Source organism: Python bivittatus, unplaced genomic scaffold (genome assembly GCF_059951505.1).
Source record: "Python bivittatus isolate LINGU-HERP-01145 unplaced genomic scaffold, Pbiv_v1 ctg000590_np1212, whole genome shotgun sequence".
Taxonomy (NCBI): Eukaryota; Metazoa; Chordata; class Lepidosauria; order Squamata; family Pythonidae; genus Python; species Python bivittatus.
The window spans coordinates 686,387-711,013 of record NW_028277086.1 but is presented as its reverse complement, the minus strand read 5'-3'; the positions used below and the strand labels follow the sequence as shown (position 1 = coordinate 711,013).

Genomic DNA, 24,627 nt, shown 5'->3' with positions numbered 1-24,627 from the left:
GCCCTGCCAGTGGGGGTGGGGGTGCACTTTTCTCCTTGGTAGCTCCTTGTTTTCTGCCTGATTTTCTGCCTGATTCCGCCTGGGAGCTTGGCACTCAGACAAATCAGCCATCAGCAGACACATAGAGACAAACCGCGTTTACACACCATTCAAAAGAGACAATAAGAAAGCGAAGAAAGAAACGAAAAGACCGGAACGCATCCCTTCCAGCAGCCAACATCCAGTTAAGCGGGGATTGACACCGGACAAACAATGAAGCAGAAAGCAACACCCTAATCAAGAAAGTGCAAGGAGAAAACTGCACCCCACCAACACCGGCAGGGCAAGCTACTGTAGAAAGCAAGCCCCACCTCCCTCACACTGATGATGTGACCTGGCTGGGTAATGAAATGCCTGCAAGGAAGCCACCAAGCTCAGAGAGCATCAAGGCTCCACATTTAATCTGTGGATATTTGGTGCTTTATTTGTGTCCCAATGCGAGCACGCTTTCCTTTTGTCTGTACCAGAAATTGTTCTTAATTATTGCCTAACTCCTTGGTATGCAGTACAGATGATTTATTATTTGAATTTATAAGGCTGCCCACTTGCAGATGATTCTAGGCATCTGGCAAACAATAAAAAACAAATTAAAAGCAATTCAAAGATGTGACATCAATGCTAATTCAGACTCTGTTTTGTTAAAAATGTAGCCTTACCTAATTGTAATTTGCACACATTCTTCAAATTGTTTTTGAACGCTTTTCTGCTGAATGATAAGGATTATTATTTATTTGTTATTTTGGCTTATACGCTGCTCCAGTTCAGAAGACTGAGTAGCTCACAATTAGCAAAATAATATTAAAACAAAGAACATGAAAAATATAATGATGTAGAAGGCCCTGATGTATCACCACTCCGGCAGCAAAACCTTCAGGCACTCCTCTGAAACACCTTCTGAATATCTTCTGAACAGCTGTGAGACCTGGACCCCCAAATTGTGGGCCAGCTCCGTCTCCGAAAGCGCCATGCCCCGCAGAGTCCAAGACGAACTGCCGGCTTCTGAACCCTCTTGCTGGGATTGCGTCTATGCCTGTTACTCTCCATCCAGGCCTCACAGAGTCCAGGCTCCAAGCCAGGTCCTCCACCGCGTTTCCTGCCCAGCCCCTAACCATGTGTAATCAGTTACTTCTCCCAGAAGTTTGATGCAGATGTTCAGCAGCAGAGGAGAGAGGACCAAGTCCTCTGGCAACCTGCAATGGAGCTCCCTAGAGCTCAGCCTGTCCCACCAGCTGGAACGAGGAGAACCACTGCAAACCTACGTGAAACTGCCGGGTGGGGTCCTCCGTTGGTTTGGGGCTAGGTACGATCAGTATGCCGATGATACCTAACTATACATTTTGACCCCGGGCCGAGCAAGTGATGCAGTCAAAGTCCTGGCTCGGTGCCCGGAGGCTCTGCAGGCCTGGATGGGGAGGAAGAGACTCCGGCTCAATCCTGACAAGGCTGAGTGGCCTTGTTTGTTTGGCCCCCCTGATTCTGGGGATTGTCCATCTTTAGACTTTAAGGGCGTTTCGCTTCCCCAGGCAAGACAGGTGTGCAATCTGGGGGTCCTCCTGGACTCACAGTTCCTGACTGAAGAACTGGTGGCAGCTTGCCCCAGAAGGCCTTTGCACAGCTACATCCGGTGTGCCTGCTCCTGCACCCTGAGAGTCTTCAGACAGCTACTTATGCCTTGGTCAGCTGGACTACTGTAATGCACTCTACAGGGCGCTGCCCTTGAGGACTTCTCGGAGGGTACCACATGGGCAGCGATGGGCGTGTCATGGCACGCACAAGAGCCACTGCTGCTTCACAAGCTGCACTGGGTTATGACCTATAAAGCCCTTCGTGGGGTAAGGCCTGGCTATGCCTGTCTTCGTAAGCTTTGGCCTGCTGGACTGGTCAGCTGGAGTGGGCACGCTCCGGGTCCTGTCGGTTAAGAAGAAGAAGGCCTTCTCGGCGATGGCATTCTGCCCTTGGGAATGAGATCTGCACTCTGCTGATCGTTCACAAATTCTCCCAGGCCTTTGGGCAGGGTGGCTGCTTGAGGCCCTCTGGGCTTTTGGCTTGCTTTTTGGGGGAGGGGTCCTGTCATAGGTCTTCTGGTCAGCTGCCTCTTATTTTCTTTGATACATGATATTTTAGAACATGACTTCACTGAAAGCTGCCCAAAGCCGTTACAGGGACAGGCAGCCCCAAAACTGGATTATTAAGCTAAATTAAATGTTTGGGCAAGGGGAATCGCCAAAATATTATTATACAGCACCGGAAGTATAAATTTACTCCTGACCAATAGCAGTATATCGCTGATGTCCATAGTATTTTGTTTCCTGAAGAGGGCAAGGAAGAGGAATTGAGAGCAATCTGGTCAAACTTCTTGGAGCTGTTCTGCTTGCAGGATAACCTATCCAGGCCCTTCCTCTTTTTCTGAAAAGCGTGATGCTACGTTTTGTTAATACTGTACTGTTATATGCTTTTTCTGCTCGTCTTGTATTGTCAAAATAAATCCATTTTAGTCTACTCTAGCATCTTGTGCAAATCCAGGTGTGTTTCCTGCCTTGTGAAGAAGGAAGAGTAACCACCTGCTAAATCCAAGGAAGAAACTTGCAAAGGCTCAAAGCAGAAGCTCTAGCAACCTAACCGATTATTTCACTGCACTTCTCTACCTACTTCAGAGTCAGCCCCAGGCATCGTAAAGGAAACGACCACGCAACAGACAGGTTCAGGACTGTGATGCAACGACCCCTAGCAACCCCTCTGCCAGCCACACACTAGCGGCCATGCAGTCGCGCCCCAGGGCCCGTCTGGTGCCAATACCTGTGTCCTTGACGTCATGGAAGACTTGAGGCTGACCGTTGCAGAGCAACTTCCCACCAAGCTTGAGATACTCTGCAGAGCTGACTGTGAAAACGTGCAGCTCCCCGGGCTGGGCGCCCGCAGAGTCTCCGCCCTCCATCTCTTCTTCGCCATCTTCTTCGCTTTCAGGATAGGAGGCCCTCCTGGACACTTCCTGCACAAGACCACACGTGCCCTGCTCTTACCCACAGATCCCTCTGCTTTCAGGGGATAAGATTCCTCCCCCAACAAGGCTGCTGCAGAGCTGCAACAGCCACAGCGAAACATTCAATGAAAACGCCGGGTGGCAAATCCTCCTTGGGTCCGGCAAGGTGCCGGCCTACCTCCAGACCAGCGCTGAAATCCATCAAAATCCTCTGCTTGGAAAATTCATTCCGGGCCTGAACGCAGATCAGACTGATGGCTCGAAGCTTTGCTTCTTTCTCTCTCTGCAAGGCACAAATCTAGACGGGGGAGGACAGAGGGAGAAACTGAGGACCGCCTGGCCCATCTGCTGATTTGGGGGAGGAAAATCGCTGGGGCTTTTGACGTTCACCTCCTTAAGATGAGGCGGCCCAGAGGCCAGAGGCGGGGAGACTTACCCTGAATTCCTTCTCCAAGATGTCATGTCTCTGGAGCCAGGCTGAATTTGCGGCCTCGCTTCCCTCCCTCGGCGACTGCTCAGGAAGCGTTATCTGTAGCTGGAAGCAGAATTCTTGGGGCTCAGAAAGTGCGTTTCTCTTGTGGTGGTAAAAGGCACCTCTCCCCATACATGTGACCTGCATTCACTACCAAACCTATGAGATGCCCCCCCCCAATACACGTGAACCGCTGGAAGTGCCCTTGTAAGAAAACATTCACGGCAAGCCGCGTTGCACTGACCCCGAGTGGCGGCGGGGGAAGAACCCGCCAGGTGCCAGCGCCCGGCGAGCCCCCTTGTTTCTGTTCACCGGCCGTATCTCAGCGCGGCTGGCACCCTGACCCGGGAGGGAGGGAGGGATAAGAAGAGGGTGATTTACAGACCTCTTGCTGCAGTTGTGAATAAAGGTGTTTCTTCTCTATTTCTGCTTGCATTTTCTGATTTTCCAGGTCTCTCAATTCATCTTCTAGCGGACAAATCTGATCTTGTAAGTCAAGGTCTCTGCAACATTCAGAGTAAAGAGTGCTTCTGAGAGCTGCGTGGCTGCTGAATTCTGCTTTACGGGGCACAGCTTTCCAGCAGTGCAAATGGGATGATCAGAATCCCAGGCTTTCCAACCACCCTGTCCCCTTAGGCACCCTGTGCTCAGCCAACAGCCTCAGGGAGCAGCAGAACAGCAGGTCATCCCCCTGGAATTGCTGGGTAACCCTGCTGGGATTTTACGCAGGAGGCACCATTTACAGGGCAAGAGCAGGATTCGGCTGGAAGTACCCTTGGGCCGGGGGGGGGAGGGCTCAGATGCGTCCCCCCCACAGAATCCCTGCCCACGCAGAGAGAGGCTACCTGACGATGTCCGTTATGTTAAAGCTGTCGGTCTTGGTACAGATGAAAGCCAGGCTCCCGTACAGGCCGTCCATAAACAGCTGTCGGCGAAAGCTGGCGCTCAGCAGCTCTTTGGCTGTTTTGTCATCCACGGCGCGCGTGATGCTGGCGGTGACCCACACGGCATTGCAGTCCTTGAGGTACTGGGGAAAAGGGAAGCAGCCATTTTGCCAACAGGTCCAGGATTCCTGGCTTGGCTACACCCAAATTAACTAATACAGCCTCCAGGGCTCTGTAAGGAAAAATGCCAGGCAGCCGTGGCCCTCCTCTGGGCTCAAAAGCACGCGGGGACAAAGCTGAGGCCAGAAGCACGGCCCGTCCTGGCGCAGAGGAAAGGCAGGAAGAGGCAGCCTACCCCTCGGGCGGTCGCGTCCCGGGCTGCGTTGGAGTCTCGGATTCCAGGCAGGTCCACCAGCACCGCTCCGGTCCTCAGAATCTCAGCCTTTGCAACGCGGATCCTCACGCATTTCACAATCGGCCAAAACTCCCCGCCTTTCATCTCGCGCAAATTGTCAGTACGAGAATCGATAAATTTCTCAATACTCATACGGAAGTCTGCTGCCTAGAAAGCCAGCAGGAAAATTAGGTTTTAAGTTTTAGACTTTTCAAAGACAAGCATTGACTGTAAAGGTAGTTCAGTTTAATAACAGTTTAAGCAGCTCAGTACAAAACCACCCTTTTGTATTTGTGTTCCAGCCTGGACGCGGCTGAGGAACCACAACGGTCACTCTCGGGGATTAACTACGGCGGGACTTGAACGAAGGAAGCAGAACTCTCCTCAGCCAGCGGGAAACTGCGGGGCCCTTGGGAGGGCCACCCGGGAGGGCCTGGGAGGGAGCTCCACTCCACGGTGGCGCCACTTCCTCCGGACCGGGCAAGTCCAATCAACGGTTGTGCGGAAGGAGGGACTAAGTCCGCGGCCGTTTGGCACAGGGTGCTCCGAGGCCCGGCCCTTCCCATTTCATTTCACGTCTGCGTGAACCGCTGGCGGCTGGGGGCGCGGTGTGATCCACCCGGGCCCAACGGGAGACGCAGCAGAAGCGCCTACAGGCTGCCAGGCTCCGTTCTGGGAAGGCCCGGCAGCCACTGATCCAGAAGCGGGCTGATGCCAGGGGTAGAACAGCCTCAGCTCTGAACGGGGCTGCGCTGCGCTGCTCCGGGCTTTTGTGGACCGGGAGACACCGGCGATGAGTCGCTTACACCCGCGTCACTTCATGCCGGGAATGCTGTAATTCACTCAAGCTGGGGCTGCCCCGGAACACCTTCCGGAAGCTTCAACCGATACAGGACGCAATTCCCATTTGGTTCTAGGAAAAAACTGCTTTTGTCACACTGCGTCTTTGCTGTGGGAGCTGGGCCTCGTTGTTTCCAGGTACAATTCAAGGGGCTAATTTTCGCCTATCAAGCACTACGCGCGTTGCCTGAGAATGGCAGGGGCTGCCCGTCCTGTGTGGGCAAAGAGGGAAGAGATGCTGAGAGTTCCTCCTATTGGGAGGTCCAGGGAGAGGGGCCACCTCTGTGGGGCTCCTCTCCTGGGGAACAGACACTTCGTTTCTTGCAACGTTCAGGAGGCTGATGGAGATCTGGCTTTTGCACGGAGCTGTTAAGGACGGAGGGGAGAAGGGAACTGGGAGTGTGCTTGTCCTGGGAGTGAGAAGGCCCTGTGGGTACAATGGGATTAAATTCCTGGAAGGGTCGACGCGTTTTTAAAGCAGCATTTTTCAGTTCTGATTCTTTTCCCAGACTCTGAACCACTTAGAACTGGCTGGACTGAAGGGGCACAGGAGTCACATAACAAAAGCATAAAAAAATAAAAGGACACCAGCAGTTCCAACCTGCCACGCGACGCTGCTGCTCCCGCAAAGCCCGCCTGAGTGTCCAGATCCCCAAGGGGAGCCCCGGCAGCAGCCCTGCTCACCGTGTCAGCACAGACGCGCTTCACGGTCCCAAGGTGCTGGGTCACTTCCTGCCTGCCCTTCAGCTTCTCAAGCTCCTCCACTCTCCCGTAGACAGCCTTCACCCGGCTGTAGGCAGCCCCAGCTTCCGTCTTGCGATCCGGACACCGTTTTTTCAAAACGCCAGCTTTGTCCTTCATGTCTTCCAGGAGTGCTGTTAGCTCCTTGTCCCATTCCTGGAGGGCGAGACAAGAGCAGGGACAGAAGAAAGAGTCCCGCTTCAGAGAAGGGCGCCTGAGACGTCCTCTCTGCAGCTTGAAAAACCATGGCTGAGCCCAAGGCGAAGTGCAGGGACTTCCTCCGGCGCTCACTTGCTCCCTCCGAATTCTTCAGAGCCGAGGGCCACTGCCGAGTTGGTGCCACCCCAAGAAAGCACGGCGGCCTACCTCCTGGGAGAGGAATTCCACATCTGCTTCATACGGACTGCCCTCGGCAGCCCTGGAGATCTCGACGACCACGGCTGTGCAGGCTCTCATGGCCGAAGTAGGCAGCATGGCCTCCTCGTCCAGCAGAGCGTTGAGCAAGCAGCTCTTGCCTGCCCCTGTGTTCCCCACCACGGCTATGTGCGTTCGCGGCATTTCTGTCGCCTTCTGGAGAACTGCAATCTGGCCCCTTGGATGAGAGGAGGAAAAGGGAGGATCAAGCGATGCGCTGGCATCATTGGCTTAGTATCCATTTTTGGTGGACCTGATGATAACACTAGTATCCCGCATCTCCTTACTCTTAGCCTACTCTGTCCTTCCTCAGTGTCTTCTCTCCCCAGATGCACTGGGACTTCAGCACCCAACATTTCTGGCAGCAGGGCCTGACCACAGAGCTGCTGGCTGGGAGATGCAATTCTAACACACCTGAAGGATGCCAAGTTGGACTAGACTGTCCTAAACCTTCTTTTAATGGTGGCGAGCGGTTTGTGCTGCAGGATGGGCCCCCTGCCCGCCAGCCATTCTCTGGCCCAACTGGGCCAGATCTTCACCCTTAACCCCCTCTCCAGGTGCAGCAACTGCAACCGAAGGGAACACAGAGGAAAGTAATGCCCTCTGTTGGATCTGCTCCCCAAAGGCCAGAGCAGCACGCCTTGGCGAACAGGTGCCAGAATTGGACCATAAGAGGCCTGCCAGCTGGAAGGGCTCTCCATTGAAGCAAACTCCAAACTCCCTCAAGTGAAAAAATTATTTCCTTAAGGCATTACAAATGCTTGAGACCCAGACGTAATCAGAACTCTTAGTTGAGCACCGAGTAGAATCACTTGCTTGTTCTCGAAGACGCACAACTCTTCCTCCCGCTCTATAGTAGAGAGTTTTGGGCAGAGCAAGCACTGGACTTGCATGGGCAGGTAGAGTCGGTGCTTGGACTGGAAGGGATGCCAAACATACCCAGGAAGCTTCAATGACTTCCTAACATTTGTGAGGATTTGTTTGTTTATATAATTTAGAGGCTGCCTGACTCCAAACAATTCTGGGTGGCTTATTTTTTAAAAGCAAGAACAATAAAAAATTAAGCCAACAATCTGATGAAACAGCTACTGCTCAATCTTGCCCAACAGAAGGAGAGGGGGAAAATACCTCCACTTCTCCACATGCGCGTTGTCGATGCCTTCTCTTGAACTCAAGGACTGCGCGATTTCTCCCAGCACCAACTGGCACTCCTGCAACTGAAACACAATGTCTTGCTCGGATGACGCCCACTCCAGCGGGCTGCGGCTCTCTGCTCTTTCACGGAAGCAGCTGCTCTGGGACTCTCTCGGAGCAGGATGGTCTCTCGAGGTGAAGTTGCCTTCCTCAACCTTTGGTGCGGCAGGACACAACACGGCATCTGCCACACGCAGACACTCTGAGTCTGAAGGTTCAGCCAGTCCAGCCTCCTCTAACGGATAGGGAAGCCAAGGGTCTCTGCATCCAAAAACTGCAGGATATGTAGGTCTTTCTGGCAGTTTGTCTGCTGAGGCCTTGGGAACAAGGGAATGATGGGAGACCGAGGGAACTGGAGAACAAGATGTGGGACGCAATATGTGAGGACAAAGCTGGTCTTCCAACTCACCCAGGTCCTTTTCTTCCTGGAAAACCTGAGAATGAAGCAATGTGTCTCCCGAGTGACCCTGTGCCAGGTTAGACCCATTACTCTGCAATGGCAAGGGGCTGCAAGGTCCTTGATCACTGCAGACAACAGGGGCTGGGAAACAGTCAGATGTCCCTGGGATCCATGGAGCTTCCTGGGAGGCCTGGTGGGAGCCAACATGTCCTGCTCCACTGCCAGGCCTGCACAAGTCCTTCTCAAGAACAGAGCCCCTCTTGCCAGCATCGACAGCCCTTCCAGCAGGACTGCCAGCCTGGGAGGAGGAGAGAGGAGAGAGAGAGGATCCAGCCCCCTTGTTCTGAAGGTGCTCATTTGCCCGTGCAGATCCCTCCTTCGCCGGGAGCAAACTGGACCCCTTCGCAGGAGCTGGACTGTGGCGAGAGGTGGAAGGGCCCTTAGGACTGTCATCCCCTTGCGCAGAAGCCACAGCAGAGGCAACAGAAGTTGTTCCTGAAGGAGAGGGAGACCCATTTCTGCCACCATCTTGGCAATCGTGTTCCTCACAAGGCAGCTCTGTTTTCAGTGGTGGATCAGAATGACCCACACTTGACTGCAGAAGTGCTTTGCTGTTGAATTTCCATGGAGAGCGGGGGAATAGCTCACCCACGGCAGGTGCACTTTCCATATTATCTGTGGAAATATTTTTAAAAATTGAAAAAAAGTCAAATTTGCCAGAGAAAGTAACACGAAGCATCTGGAGATACATCTCCCTCCCCCCCTTTCCTCGGTGTCTACCTGCCTGAAAGAGAGGGAATAGCAAGCTAACGTGAGAGTGTTTCTCAGCGGGAAACCACTCCTCAGCCCCCCACAAAGTCAGAGGCGTGCCACCGCCTCCAAGGCTAACCGCTGAACAAACTAAGCAACCAGCAATGGGCTGCCCCAAGGCCAAGGGCACACACACTCTTCCCTGGTGGTTTGAAACTCACCACTTTGATGGAAAGAGGAATCAACAGCTTCTTTTCTGGAGAACATACGAAATCTCTTTCTTTCCCCTCCCATTTTTCTGGCTTCAGGAATGTTATCTCTCCCGTCTGCTGTTTTTCAAATCAGACCCTGTAAGGTCTGTTGGGCTCTTGCTTTTAAACCACAACCTTCCTCGTCACAAGTGTATTAACCGGTACCCAGGTGAGCAGGAACCAGTGTCAGACGAATGAGAACCATCAAGGAAGAAACAATACCCTAACCAAGGCAGGTAGGACAACCTGCTACAGAGAAACAGCCAGCAAACCCCACTCCTTGCTGCACTGATGAAGTTACCTGGCTTGGTAATGAAATGTCTGCAAGAAGGGAAACAAACTCAGAGAACACCCAGAATCCAGCAGTTCAACCCTGAGCTATGCATGTATTTTACACTGGCGCAACCTTTAAAGCTTAAAAGAATTCAGAAAAAAATAAGTCAGGTATTGCTGGTGTATTTGGGAGATCAAGTGTTCCGGTTGGGGTGGTACGTCCTAGCAGTGACAGCGCAGGTAATGCAAGCACGTGAAATTCCTCTGCCCTCCCTCAGCAAAACCAAGCGAGTCTTGACTGGGAGAAGCAGCGAAAGGAAGAGCCACATCAAGGTCTGCTGGTCGAGCGGGGCAGGGGAACTGCTCTGATGAACATGCCTGCTCCTCCCGGGTTCGCAGAGAACACAACACGAGGAGGTAGCCTTCTGGCTACGACTGCTTTGGCCACACCGTCTCCTGCGATGCCCAAGCGGAGCATGTTCCATCACCCTGGACGATAAACTTGTTCAGCCCAGCAACTAGACATGGTGGTTAGAAGCGCCCTTCCCAGCATGCGAATCCAAAGACGGGGAAGGGCTGGACAGTTAAACCGGTTATAAAACAAAACGTGCTTTTTGCAATTACCTTGGTGAGGAGAGCCTACGGGGCTGCTTTGCAGGAAAACACCTTCTTCCATCTGCACCCTACTCTGATTACCATCAGGTGACTCTTCATTAGTGGCGCAGGCCTCCCCTGGATCCTTTCTGCTGGAAGCTTCATCAACTTTGTCTCCTCCATCAAGTTGACCACCCTTTAGCCAAAGGCCTGGAGCACCCTGCTCAGACTGAGTGAGGGCCAGGGGACAGACAGAGTCAGGCCCTGTGTCCCTTGGGGGAGCCTGGCTGTTTTCCTCACATGATGTGGCTGTGTCTGGAGGCGTCCTTGAGGCTTGGCTGCACCAGTCTGCATCAGAGAAACAATCCCACTCTGCGCTGGCTTCAGAGACCATGCCAGCTGTTTCAGAAGCCCCTTTCTGGAATCTGTCAGAATTCCTCCTGTGTGGACTGGGAGAAGGTTCACGGCCTTCAGAACTAGTGGTGATGTCCAGAGAAGAAGAGGTGTCCACGTTCTCTTCTGTATATACTGCATTTTGAGACTCAGCAGGAAAGCCGGTGCTTGAACCTACTCCCAATGGGAAGGATTCTTCCTCAGAGAAACAGGGTTCCTGCAGGCGGTCTGCTGAGTATTTGCCTTGTTCTTGGGTGAGAGAGCCTGACCAAGCTGACTGACCTCCAGGGGACAAATACTCGTCATCAGGGATCTGGACATCCTTTCCCTGAACTCTGGGTGAACTGGGCCCATCACAGCCCATGCTTTCTCCAGCTTCTACTATACCTCCCTCAGACTGGCAGTCTATGTCTTTGATGACACTGGCAGTTTCTGAAGACAGTGCAAGCATTTCTGTTTTTTTATTTTCAGTCACTGGTTCACTGGAGTAAATGTTGCTTTTAAAGTAATTTCTCACTATTTGAGCAATATTATCTCCATTTCTTTTTGTATTGTCAGAGCACAGAGGGATATGGTTTCTGTACTGATCAAGGAACTTCTCTATCATTTTGCCAAATTGGTCAACAATATTCTTCAAATCAGGAGAAGGAGGAGGAAGTGCCACAGGAGATGCAGCTTGATCACATGCAGACCCCTGAACTGAAACAAAATTCACCAGGCAGAGCTTCTTTTGACAGCAGGAATAATCTTCCAAATCTAATATCTCGTTTTTGTTGAGATGTCTTTTTCTAGAGGAAGAGCTGTTCAATTCCTCTTCCTCCTGCAAAAGGATCTTGCAGGGCTCCAAGCGTCCTAACCCCCCATTATATTCTACAGAGGGATCTGGACCACTTCCCAGTTGGCAACTGTTTTCTTGGCATGGCAGTATTTGGATATCTTGATGCAAGTCTGCTAGCACTTCCACTTCTGTATTCTCAGGGCATTCATCTTTTCCTGAATAGAGACTGCTGGACATCTCACTTCCTGGACACTCTTTAACTGCTTCTCCAAGAGGTGAAGCCACAGCTGCTGTGCCTGGCTGCCTAGGAAGTCTGCTTCTCACGGGCCAATTGTCTTGGACAAAATCCTGACCAGTGTTTTCTATGAAGCCATCAGCATTATATAGGACTTTGACAACTCTGGTACCCTCTGCTGATTCATAAGGAGAGTTTGCAAGCTGACCAGCCACCTTTACAGGATCAAGTTCCATTTCCTCACTACCTTGATCCTCCAGTGCTTCTGATGCTGTTTGCCTACTCTTTGCTGAAAGGGAGGGTGTTTCAACATCTGCCATTGCTGCTAGAAGCATAGCTCTTACAGTATTGTCTTGGTCATGATGGGAGTTTTGTCCTTCCATGTTCACATTCAACATCTCTGTATCCTTCAATGGCCCAACACTGGCTTCTTGAATGGCTAGATCACTTGGCCTTTGGATGGTTGATTCCTCAGTTAGTTTCCTAAATGCTTCGCTGCTCTCAGACACATTAACTGTATGTTCAAGTGGACTGAACAATAAAGTTTCCCTTCTATGAAGACCATCTGCCTTGAAGGGACTGCATTGGCCCTTCTCTTCTTTTTCAGCTTCAGAAGTAGAAATGCGAAAATGGAATTCATCACCACCAGGCAACTCAACAGAGTCATCCTGTGTTTCCCTTGGGAGGTTCACAGCAACGTTCCCAGGCTGCAGAATGACAAGCCTTGGGAGGGATAGCCAAGTATTACTTCTTTCCTTATTGCAGTGGGAATTCTCAGCAGTTTGTCTAGACCAACCACTCTCCACAGGAAAAATAACACCTTGCCCACATTCTTCTGGTACAGGCAGACTGATCTGTTCAACAGCAGCTTCTGGTTCACAGGCTTCCTCAGAAGCACTGTCTTGTGTAAGAGAGTCTTCAAGAACGTTTTTCCTGAAATCAGTTCCTTGGGATTTCACCTCTAAATAATTTTCCAGGCTCTCAGGCTCAACTCTATCAGATTCCAGTTCTTGTTGGTCAACACGTATAAGACATTTTTGCTGGTTTATCGCATAGGAGGAACCCTCAGAAAATGTACCACAAGGCTTCCAGTAATCATTCAATGATCCCATCTGCATAGGACTTTGATCAAAATCCCTCTTTGTTTCAGCCAAAGGAATGTTTGCTACAAGACTTGCCCTTGCACCCTCCTCCTCCTCCTCCTCCTCCTCCTCCACTTTAGTCTTCACTGCATCTTCCTCATTCAGACTTGTAAACCGTTCATCCTCTGTGACACACTGAGAACTCAGAAGGTGGTTATTATTAGACACTGATCCCTCTCCTGCTTCATTTTGGCTTTTCTGGGAAGGTAATTGTGTGCCCACAAATGAACAGCCACCCAAGTGAGACATTCTTCCTTCTTCAAGGCCATCTCTAGATGAATCTCCCTTGCTATCTGCCAAGCCCAAAGAGGACTGTTCAGCAGGACCTGCATTAAGGCTTCTTGTGAGGGAGGCATCAGCACCAGAGCAGTTCATGCTCTCCTGCACTGTAAGGGGTCTTGACTCTTCTTCCAGGCCATCTTCAGCCTCTTGGTGCTGGTTGGCTGCATCTTTGCTGGTTGCTGCTGCGGTGCTGATTATTCTTCTTTCCACCTCTGATTCTTCTTCCCCTGGTAGAACCTTATACTCCGAATCACTCTGACGCCTCTCACTTCCACTTTTGCACCTGGGCGGCTCTCCTCCTGACACTCCAACCACTGAAACACAAGCAATTCCCAGGGAAGAAACACTGTTTTGCCTCAACTCTTCTACAGTCTGTAGCCTGGAATCAGCAGTCTCATTGTTTGAGTTCTTGTTGGGTTCAGCGCCTCTGGGATTTTTGTGTTCTGATTTTTCCTCCATCACAGCCCCTTCTCCCACTTGATTTTCAGAGAGACTCTTGCTGCTTTGGAACAGGCACTTCTCAAAAATCAGTTCACCTAAATTCCTTGGTGGTTCAGGAATGAAAGTTTCTGAAGGATCTACGGGAATCACTTTTTTCCTCAAAACAGGACTTGCTTGCAGCAAATCTGTTCCAAGATCCCTTCCATCTTCATAAGCTTCTGATAGATTTTTGGAATGGGGGGTTTCTTGTATTGTTTCAGAAGCTTCAATCAAACCTTCCTTTTCTTCTTTGAAGAATTTGCCCTTGAATTGTTCATCAATGACCAGGGTCTTGGGTAATTTCTGAAGAAGCATCTCCTTGGCCACATGTGCCTTTGAGTCAATGCCATCATCACTTGACATTTTGTTTGGGTTCACATCCTTTAAAGATTCTGTTACTGCTACTTTCATCTCATCAGGCTTTATTCCATCACTCCACATTCCCACTTCTGCACACATTTCTACCACACTATCGCAAATGCCTTCAGCAACCACTGGAGTCACAGAGCCCATCTCTGGGTCAAGGTCTCTACCATCAGAGTCTAAGCCAGCATCTACTGGAGATTCCATTTCCACATCTTCACTAGCTGAAACATTTTGTTGAGAATCTACTGCAGAGTCCACACCACCACTCTGGGTCCCACAAGATGAATTTCTTGAAGGTAAAATTGCACTTCTTCTCTCAGAATCTAATTTGTCTTGACTCAAGATTTTGGTGGAAGAATCATTCATTGGTTCTTCACCAGAAGTAAAAAAGACCTTAGCAGTTCCGTCTGCTGAGTCATGTTCAGTGTGTCCCAATTCAGTAGGGAGCAACGTCTGAGTTTTTACAGAGAGACTGACTGCTCTGCTTTCCACTCCATCTGCGTCTTCTATGGAAGCTTTAGGTAAGGGTTCCTCCATGAAGTTTGTTTTGCACCCATCCATGGAACCACTTGCTGCTTGAGTGCTGCTCCCAGCCAATTTAATCCCTTCCATTTCCTGCACTGTGATGTCTGGTTCTGAAGCACAAGATGCCCAGTGACCAACAGTTTCTTCAGTACTTTGGCAAAGATTCATCTCAGCCGTTTCTTCATCTTGGTCAGTTTCACTAAGAGCTGGAGTCTCTGTGCTAAAAACAGACAATATACGACCACGAGTGCCTCTGGTTTCTGTCTGAAAGACGGGTGTGAGCTGCAGTGTTTCCTTCCAGGGTCCAGATGCCTTTGTTGGTTTTTCACTCTGGGAGCCACCATGATCAGCTGTTAGAGAAGCTTCCAAACAGGTAGGGCCAGGAAAGAGAGGATGCATGCAGGCTCTCTCAGGTTCACTGCTGGCACACTCGTGTTGAAACAACTGGTGCGAATTAGGCATGACGGACTCCACGGCACTCTCACTGCTGCCACTGACAGAAACGGAATCGCTGGATTCTGAACTTTCCTGAAGAGGAGAAGATTTGACGGAAGGAAATGAGTCCTCGCCAGGAACTGTGTATTCAGGTGAAGTGGAACGGAGAACTCGGGAGGCTGGTCTGCAAGAAGCACTTAGTGGAGAAAAAGACGATGCAAAAAGCCTGGCCTGGCTGGATGCTTCTGGCGCTCCTGAGGTCGTGCTCTGAGAAGGCGTGGGGAGTGGAGACGTAATCAGGGAGGATGCTGGAAGAGCAGAGGTCAGCGGTGGAGCCAAAGTAGTGTGGTGGTCACACTGTGTGACAGAGTTTGCCAGGGGGGAATGGTTTGGCAGGACCACAGGTAATGCCATCTGAGGATGAGAAACGTTGTGCGTAAATGCCAAGTTTAGGTTGTCCGGATGTGAAACTCCAGCAGAAACCAATGCGGGGTGCTATAGGAAAGAAGAAAATCAAGAGATCAGCAACAAAAGCCCCTGCGTCTTTCAGAGCTTCTTCCACATATGAGGAGTACCTGAATTTGTAAGCTTCCCCAAGGTAGCACTTTTACAGGTGTTGCAACTGCAGCTCTCAGTATTCACAGCACTTCTGTAGGCCAGACGCACCAGGGAGTCATTTCTGTGAGGATCCTACCTACCCAGCTTCCTGAATAGGTGGAACTCCACCTCCAACACTTCTCAAATGTGAATTAGAAACAGCTGTCCAGACAGACTGTTATTCTACCCAAATCCTATTTTCAAGTGAGGAAGAAAACCGGGGAAGGAAAAAACCAACCAATTTCTTCTGCAGGCAATCTCTCCTGTCCCTGACCTGTTTTTTCCTCCCCCCACCCCTTGCACACTGGAGAGACCACAGAGGAGGGGGTTACACGAGAGTAGGCAGGCACACCATGGGGAATACACTGGGCTGTTGCGCACTCAGGTCTGCCAGCGCCACTGCATTCCTTTCGATGTGCATTCCCCATGGTGTGCCTGTTTATCCTCTTGCGATCCCTTCCTCTCCAAGGAACGTAAATACGAAGATTAATTCCTTTCTTGCCTGGCTGAGCATTCCGAAGACTACCCACTTAGCAACCGCTTTGCTTAACAACAGAGCTGCCGGTCCCAATTGTGTTCACTAAACAAGGACTACCTGTATTAGATTTGTTATGACTGCCACTTCAGAAGACTCTGAGCAGCTAACAAAATCCCCCCAAAAAGTAAAACTGAAACATTTAAAATCCATATAAACAAGCAGGTCAGACTAAAACAGTAAGACAGGCCCCATCGACACGTAACAGCCACATTAACTTCCCAGAACCCCAAGGGGGTGGGCACTGTCCATATCTCTGGGGCAATGTTGTTCCAGAGGGCCATATGGTCTACCTGGCCTTGGCTTCGCTTATTATGGAAGCCTGGCTACTGTGATCTGTAAATCCCGCTACAAACGCCACGGTTGTAGTTTATTCAACAACTGCTAAAGGAAGACAATGGTTCAGCGTGAGTCATGAACCCAGCTGTTATCAGAAAACACCTGTTTGCATGTCTCACTTTTAACTCTTGGGGGAAGCTTCTTCTGTCTCCATAAACACTTTGCATCCGATCAATACGACAACGGCAGTGCTCAAACTGAAAAAAAGCAGAAGAGTTACTAACTAATGTTTTTTTTATTGAAGAATTTTATACAATAGCAAATGCCATACAAATAAAAAAAAAAGTAAAGAAAAGTGGTGACTAGATAAAGAAAAGAGAGAAAAAGAAAAAAGTATAAAGAAGCGGCTTCCACTCTTCTTTACAGCAGCTACAAATAAAGTTATTGTCTGTCCTCCCTCTTTAAGGTTATATCATTATTCCCTTCTTCCCATATTCTACCCTTTCTAATCAAATCCCTAAATCACCAGTTCACTTTTTTTTCTATTTTTAGCAAAAAGGGTTTCCGGTCACTAATAAATGTACTTGTCTTTTCTCTAATCAAACATTTTGCAAAAATAAAAATATTTTAAGATTGACTGTCCCCTTAATCCGTTTAAAACTTTCTTAAACCAGATTCTTGTCAAGCTTTTTACAGCTGATTTTAAATTCTTGAAGTTGTTATTTTATTCCTTTCCTTAATCTGGAATGAAGGCTCATGCACCGGGTGGTCTATTGTCCTGCTGTTCTGAAGGCCTCTTCTAGCTTTAAAATAATTATAATTCAAATATGGGCCTCTACTTCAGCCCCAGCACCGCCGCCACCAAGGAGTGCCACTATGCAGGACGACCAAAAGGGCAGAGATGGGGAGAGATAGGTGGGTGGGGGGAGTTGAAGAGGAGGCAGAGGCTAGGAGGGACCAAGCCAGGAGTGGCTTGGATTAGGGTGGGTCCTTGCTTAATGACCAGTGGTATTCAGTTAACGATGGCATCAGGGACTGCCAGGATTGCCGTCGCTAAGTAATGCAGTCATGTGACATCACACTTTACGACCACATTGCTTAGCAACAGAAATTCTAGTCCCAATTGCCATTGTAACTGCCATTGGACTACCTGTATAGCTAGCATTCTGACCTCAAAGGAAGGAATAAAATATCACCTAGATGGCTTTATCAAAAACATTGCAACGTCATGCGGCAATTTATGCCGTGTCTGACTTTTTGCATTGGAGTAGGCCAAGGGTATACAGCCACTGCTCATTTAGCAGCTCCCTCATTAAGGGCCGTTCGCAAATACGACACTAATAATAATAAAAAGTCACTTCCGACCAACATGTGCACTTATGACTAAATTTTGTGTGCCTGGCAACAATGCACACCAGAGTGACAGTAACGCTGGCGTTGCTGCACAAGAGGACTAAATGAGACGGAGGCAACCAGTGCTCTTCGCAGCATCTCTCTCTCTCTTAGTTCACTTAGCAATCATTTCGCTTCAGATTTAAGGAACAAATTGCGGTCACTAAATGAGGAGAGGGTGTATAAGCTATGGTTCTGGCTTTGATCAGGGCTACCTAGCAAAGCGCCAATGCTTTGCTGGGAGCCCAGTATATACTGTGTTATTGTTTGAATGCTAATAAAATTATGTTGTATCTTCAAAGTGATTTGGTTGCTTTAGGCCAGCCAGGTTTTGGCCACAACTGCTTGGTGCTGTGACTCAGATTGGGAGGATGAGAGGGGAGGCAGTCAATCACGGGCAGGGCGCTCCTGCCCCTTTGCAGGCTCAGGGTTTCTGCCACCTCCCTTTTCCTCTCCGATCCTGAACTCCTTTGAGGAGACGCTTGGGGGAATTCTACTTTGGCCAGGGAAGTTTTTTGGGAGAACCCTGTGAAGTGCGGGTTCCAGCGGAAAGCACTGTGAGGGCTCTGCAGGTGTGAGCCCAGGGCAGGTGCAGAATGGATTAGGTATGAAGAAAACTCTGCATGGGCGAGTTTGAATTTTTGCCAGCTGACAGTACAAATGAAGTGAATGATGGGCAATTTGACATACAGGTAATCCTTGCTTAATAGGAACCAGAAAACTGGATGCTAAGTGGGGCGGTTGTTAAGCAAATCAGGCATGATTTTATGACCTTTTTGCGGTGGTCATTAAGCGAATCCAGCTTCCCCCATTGACTTTGCTTGTTGGAAGCCCTCTGGGAAGGTCGCAAATGGCAATCACATGACCCTGGGTTGCTGCAACTGTCCTAAGTGCAAGCTGGCTGCCAAGCACCCGGATCATGATCACAAGACCACGGGGGTGCAGGGATGCCTACTCTCCTCGTAAGCTCACGCCCGCCCTTGGATTCTTGCAGGGCTCAAGCAGCCTGGGGGCCTGGGCGCTGTTACTAAGTCTTCTTCAGACGGCTTTTATGTGTGTGCCCTTTAAGAAGGCCCTCGCCATGATGTACTTTCCAACCTGTCTTCCCCTCAAGTGGCAAAAGCCTTTCTGTCCTGTCTGTTGACTGAACTGTCCTCCCAGGGGCTAACCGTTTACTATTCATTAAAGGAGGCCCCCCCTCAGACCGGCGGTTTGCTGCCAAAGGATATGGCAGAGGCCAAAGGCAAAGGAGAAATCGCTCCCCTGTGTTGTGTCTGCTGCCTGCTCCTACCCAGATCAAACCTGATGGAGCTGTACCAAATCGCCAAGATGCGGCTTCAACCTTTTAACCCAGAGACCGCGACTCTGAGATTGTGTTGGGGAAAGAATTTATTGTTTGCAGACTTGTTGGTTGCCCCTTTTGAATGTTACTTCGGCTGCAGGTAGTTATGCAAACGATGGGTCACCGCACAAATCAGCCCAGAGTTCTCGCCCGAGGCGCAGACGACCAGGCTCAAGCGATCCCACTTTGGACACCTCATGCAAAGACCCCTCACGCTGTCTGGAGAAGGCTCTGATGCTGGGAAAGGGGGAAGGGAGGAGAGGAAGAGGAGGACCAGCAGCCGGGGGAGGGACTCAGTTGCAGTGGCCATGGGGGCATCATCGGAAGGCCTGAAGGACCAGGTTAGGGGCAGGAGAAAATCTATCTAGGCGCTTGCTAGGAATCGAAAATGGCTTGATGGCACAGAATCAATCAGTCAGTTTGTATGGAAGTAAGAGTTGGGAATCTCAGGACACGAAATTCAAGGGCAAGCTGAATGTGAATTAAGCAGTTCACATGCATGGGCGAGATGAGATGCATGCATTTCATAGGTTTGGTAATGCATGCAGCTCATACATATATGGGGGGGATACTTTTACCACCACAATCTGAAAAGTAATGTGTCAGAAACCTATAGTTCCATTTGACAGAAAATGGAGTAAATGATTACACATAAATTATACAGTGAGATGGGTGGCATATAAACTTAATAAACAAATAAATGAATGGTGAAAACTAATGCAAATAGATGAATTTGCATTTACTAAAGGTGGGGAAATGGTGGAGAACATTTAAGATGTGCAAATACTGCTAGAAAGGTAGTGGGTAGAATGTGGTCTGCTGCAAGGAACGATAAATTAATGAGAATGGCTGTGGATCAGCACACGTCTCTGCAAACTGTATTATATATATTTGGGAGTCGGGTACGAAGGCCAAGAATGAAGCGTGGAGAGGCAACAGCAGCTGCCCCGAGGGGAAGATCAGAGATATACGGACGGGCGAGGCTTTCCAACAGTTACGGACAATCCTTATGGTCTTCGATTCTGCTACCGTTCCCAACATTTGCAGTTCCGTGAGTAATCACAAGTAAAATAAAATTGCTTTCGTATTTCATGCAGAATTTACTGGAGTATAAATGGGGGGTGGTGGTGGACCTAGCCAGTGATCTCCCCAGATGCGGTCCCCAGAGGCTATTCATCGGTCACCCAAGCAGACGGCAGAGGAGCTCACGGGGAGACGGAAACGCAACGTGCAGGGAAAGAAAAGCCTTACCAGAAAATGAAACGGAGAGTTCGGCTGCCGGGTGTGGCTTCCCAGGAGCAGGTTCTTCCCAGTAGGATGGCCAAAAGTAACAGTATCTCCTTCTTGCAAAACTACTCTACCTGTATGCCAATAAATGTTTACAGAATCAATTAAAAGAGCTTTAAAAATATATTTAAAGTCCAAAGGTTTTGTCACGAAGCCCCTCCTGCTACACAGCATCGTAGTCTGGCACGTGCGCTCTGTTTTGCGACTACAACCGCCATTGCGAGAAGGATTATCGGTCCAATATGGAAGTCCTCGCGGCCGCACTCCCTCGCACCTCTTTAAACCATGCTGCCAACACGTACCGTTGATGCGGACGTCGTTGACGTACACGCCTGTGAGGCTGGAGTCCACGAGGACGTAAGCGCTGGGGGTCCGAATCACCCGGGCGTGGATACGAGAGATGTACTTGAGGTCTGGGGTGGCGGCGGCAGAAGAGCTGAGATAGCAGTCAACAACCCTGCTGTTTCTGCCAAACAGGGTGACGGCCTTGAAAAAGCTGGCGAGGAGAAAGAAGGAAGAGCTTTTAAGGCTACTGCAGGGCTCGGTATCGCTTCAGGGAGCCAGCGAGCGTCTCCGGCCTGCTTCCTGGTCGCCCCTCGCTGGAGGACAGACGCTAGGACAGTTCAGGAATGGCGTAATAAAAAAATCCCCACCCCACTATTAAAACGCAAAGACCCAAAAACAGGAGGCAAAAGGTCTAGGCGGGCTATACTTTAAAAAAATCTACGCCAGGGAAAACGATTGAGCGAAAACGACGAGCCGAAGAGGAACTCCTCCGGCCGGCTACCAGATGAGGACAAGCCCACGGCAAGGGGGCTACTCTACTCTTTTCTCCTAAGGAGCCTCGAGGAGGTCCTTCCCCGCGGCTCCTGAGCAAGCGCAGCTGCCAAAGGGGCGAGAAGCCAGACCAGCAAACGGCATGGAGCAGCAGGACGTGGGGCCTGGGGAAGCGCGGGTGGTCAGGAAGGGATGGAGAGAGGGGGGTGGGCAGAATAATCCCCTTCTCTCCTGCCTCCCTTGTAGGTTTTTATAAATGTCGTCTTCTTCTTCTTCTTCTTCTTCTTCTTCTTCTTCTTCTGTGCACTGCAGAAGGGAATAGCGCGATGGGTACATGTGTTACGTGTGCATTCAGTTTAAAAAGCTGACAGGCAGAGATATGAATATAAATAGGAGAGAAGAAGGAGCGGGGGTGGAAAGTTCAGCCTGCAGTCTGGCCTCCGTGGTCATAAGCAGGGCTGTCCGCAGGGAGGGGGTCAGCCAAGTCCCGATGCTGGCCACAGCCGTGTGACCAAAGCCCCACATTGCACGTTTAAAAGGGGCAGGGCTTTGGTCACACGGCTGTGGCCAGCATCGGGACTTGGCTGACCCCCTCCCTGCAGACACCCCCCACCAGAAGGCTCTGTCCTGCAGAGGGTGGGGACATTACTTACTGGATAACATCGCTGCCAGGGACCGCAGCTCGGGAGCCTATGCTGCGCAGGTGGCTCAGCCTCTGACCCTCCTCACCCGGGGAGGCGGGGGGAAGTGCCATCTCGGAAGACCCACGCTTCCAGGCGGATTCACGCTGTCAACAAAAAGCAAAAGGGGACCGGCGTTGGCCCACTGAGGAGCAATGGGAAAGGTGAAGCAATTCTTGCCCGCGCTTGTGATCCATGTGGATCGCGATGCTGCAGCTGAGGAAGCCATCTAGCTGCGCGCCCCATCCTGTCCCCGCTTCCTCCCTCGGGCACCAGCTGGCTTCTTTCAAGGATCACCTTTTCCACCACTTCCTGGGGTGGCGGGGACTGAGGGCACAAGTTGGACTGATTCCACAGAGGTCCTACTTTAGAGAAAAATGAAGACAGCAACATCAGATTAGGGGACCGCTCCCCAAAACGGCTTGGTCTTTAAGTTTTTACAAAATACTAGCAGAGAAGGAGACAGCCTGATTTTCAAAGGGAGGCTCCTCCATGCTATTGGCGCTGCCATGGAAAAAGAGATCCTCCTTGCCTCGCCCCCCCCGAACCGCCCAAAAGTGTGGGACTTGTAGCACTTTCTCCCTGGTAGATCTAACTAGTTGGGCTCATACTAATTACTGTAGGAATCCTGCAGGTACATAGCAACCCATGTTTGATCTATTCAGTAACATTTAATGAAAGAAACCATTATTTAGTTTATTGTACAAACCCTGTCTGCTATTCCAAGCTCTAAACATTCCTTAACTGCCTGTTTGCTCAGATCAACTCATCCCCACTTTTGATATCATTCTTTAAATGCCTAAACTCACAGTAACTGTTGGGGGAAAGAGGCACCAACCCAAACTCAAGAGGGCTATTTAAATGAAAAAGAGTTACTGAACAATAGCTATTGGATTGAACTCAGCACATGGGAGAAGAGAGAAAGAGAAGACAATCAATTGTTTAGCTTACTCCTCCTAGTAAGATTTTGTTATGTTAGGTACAGCAGCAGAATAGATGAGAAACAGGAAAACCACTTGTTTTTCCAACACTATTATTAGTATAGGAATACACATATAGCAGTTTGTTTCTTCTTGCTTACAAATACGTCTTTGCTAATTTCTTGTTTCCTCCTTTCTCTACCTAGCTACAAGAAGTCCTCGCTTAATGACTGTTCATTTAATGATGGTCTGGAGTTATAATGACCTTTGGAAAAGCGCTTTACGACCCCCATGGTCACATGATCATGATTTGCTACCTTTTTAATGATGGTCATTAAGTGAATCACCATGGTTGTTAAGCAAATCATGTGGTTGTTAAGCAAATTCCAGCAGAAAAAGGCCATTGGAGAAACTGGATTCACTTAACGACCATGTGATTTGCTTAATGACCACAGTGATTCACTTAACACCTGTCATAAAAAAGTTCATAAAATCTTTTACGATTCGCTTAACAACCAAATCACATAGCGACCTAAATTCCAGTCCCTATTGTGGTCAGATAGCAAGGACTATCTATACTATCTTAGCTATTAAGAAACATGAACATGGGAATGCTCAACACAGTGAAAGATAAAATGACGACACATTGACATCTTAGGCATCAGCAAAATGAAACTGACTAGATATTAGGCCCAGCCCAAGAACGACGGTGAAACAGTCCAGTTGAATTCAGTTCCTTTATCTGCTTACACTACGTAGAGAAAATCTTGCCGGATTAAATCAGTACCACTGAAACTCATGGATATGGCCTGGGAGATTCTAGGGAGTGGCTGTCCTGAACCTCTTACACCTCCCACGCCCCAGCTCTGGACTGTGTTGTCTTTTGCCTCCTTGGCCTTCCTGGAATGCACCCCCTCCTTCCTGACAGCCTTGCTCACTACTGCAATCCACCACATCACCCTCCTCTCCCTAGATACATTCCATCATAAGAACTGGACACTCTCAGTCAGAAGATCACATTGTTTGCTACCCAAGACACGAAATACAAAGAAGGAACTGCACTGCTTTCATAATAAGGAAGGATACAGTAAGGGCAGCACTTGGGTACAATGCAGTCAATGACCCAATTATATCAATTAGACTTAATGGACAAGCCATTAATATGATTATCTCAGTTCACGCTCCGACCACTGATGCAGAAGAAGAGGGCACTGATGAGTTTCATGGTCAAGTTCAGTCTGAAATCGACAGAACTTGCAAGCGAGATGTGCTGCTTGTGGTTGGAGACTGGTATGCCAAAGTTAGAAACATTAAGGAGAAAAATGTAGGGCCTAAGAAACCAACATGAAGCAAGAGAACTTATCAATTTCTGTCAATCCAATACTTTCTTCATTGCTAACACAGTCTTCCAACAAACAAAATGTCACCTATGTACATAGACATCACCAGACGGAGTCCACAGAAACCAAACTGACCACGTTATTAATACAAGGAAGTGGAAGAGCTCAGTGTATGGGCTAGACCCCCCCAACTCCAGATGGGAGATGCCACAGAAGATCGTGGAGAATAACAGGGCTAAGGTCATGTGGGGCTTCCAGATCCATATGGACAGGCAGGTACTGGCCAATTAACCAGACATCGTGGTAGTAGACAAAGACCAGAAGACAGTGGTAGTGATAGATGTAGCGGTGCCAAATGACAGCAACATCAGGAAGAAGGAGCATGGGAAGCTGGAGAAGGACCAGGGCCTGAAGGAAGAACTAGAGAGGATGTGGAAAGTCAAGGGCAAAGTAGTCCCAGTAGTGGTAGGAGCACTCGGGGCTGGGACTCCTAAGCTGAGGGAGTGGCTCCAACAGATCCCAGGAGCAACATCAGAGCTCTCTGTCCAGAAGAGTGCAGGGCTAGGAACAGCTAAGATCCTGCGCAGAACCCTCAAACTCCCAGGCCTCTGGTAGG

The 24,627-nt window shown here is 49.6% G+C and overlaps 1 protein-coding gene across 1 annotated transcript in view; it reads right to left on the bottom strand.

Moving 5' to 3' along the window:
* Positions 1-24,627, bottom strand: part of NUGGC (nuclear GTPase, germinal center associated) — a 53,727-nt gene that overhangs the window by 20,960 nt on the left and 8,140 nt on the right. Inside the window, exons 2-16 of the mRNA XM_088148756.1 lie at positions 22,049-22,116; positions 21,725-21,858; positions 20,597-20,790; positions 20,259-20,368; positions 16,453-16,530; positions 10,257-15,357; positions 7,893-9,033; positions 6,717-6,942; positions 6,294-6,506; positions 4,731-4,937; positions 4,337-4,518; positions 3,877-3,994; positions 3,456-3,554; positions 3,198-3,317; positions 2,836-3,028 (exon numbers count right to left, since the gene is read on the bottom strand). Of these exons, the coding sequence (XP_088004882.1) occupies positions 2,836-3,028; positions 3,198-3,317; positions 3,456-3,554; positions 3,877-3,994; positions 4,337-4,518; positions 4,731-4,937; positions 6,294-6,506; positions 6,717-6,942; positions 7,893-9,033; positions 10,257-15,357; positions 16,453-16,530; positions 20,259-20,368; positions 20,597-20,790; positions 21,725-21,825 (8,083 nt within the window). The 5' untranslated portion in view covers positions 21,826-21,858; positions 22,049-22,116. The remainder of the gene's footprint in view (positions 1-2,835; positions 3,029-3,197; positions 3,318-3,455; positions 3,555-3,876; positions 3,995-4,336; positions 4,519-4,730; positions 4,938-6,293; positions 6,507-6,716; positions 6,943-7,892; positions 9,034-10,256; positions 15,358-16,452; positions 16,531-20,258; positions 20,369-20,596; positions 20,791-21,724; positions 21,859-22,048; positions 22,117-24,627) is intronic.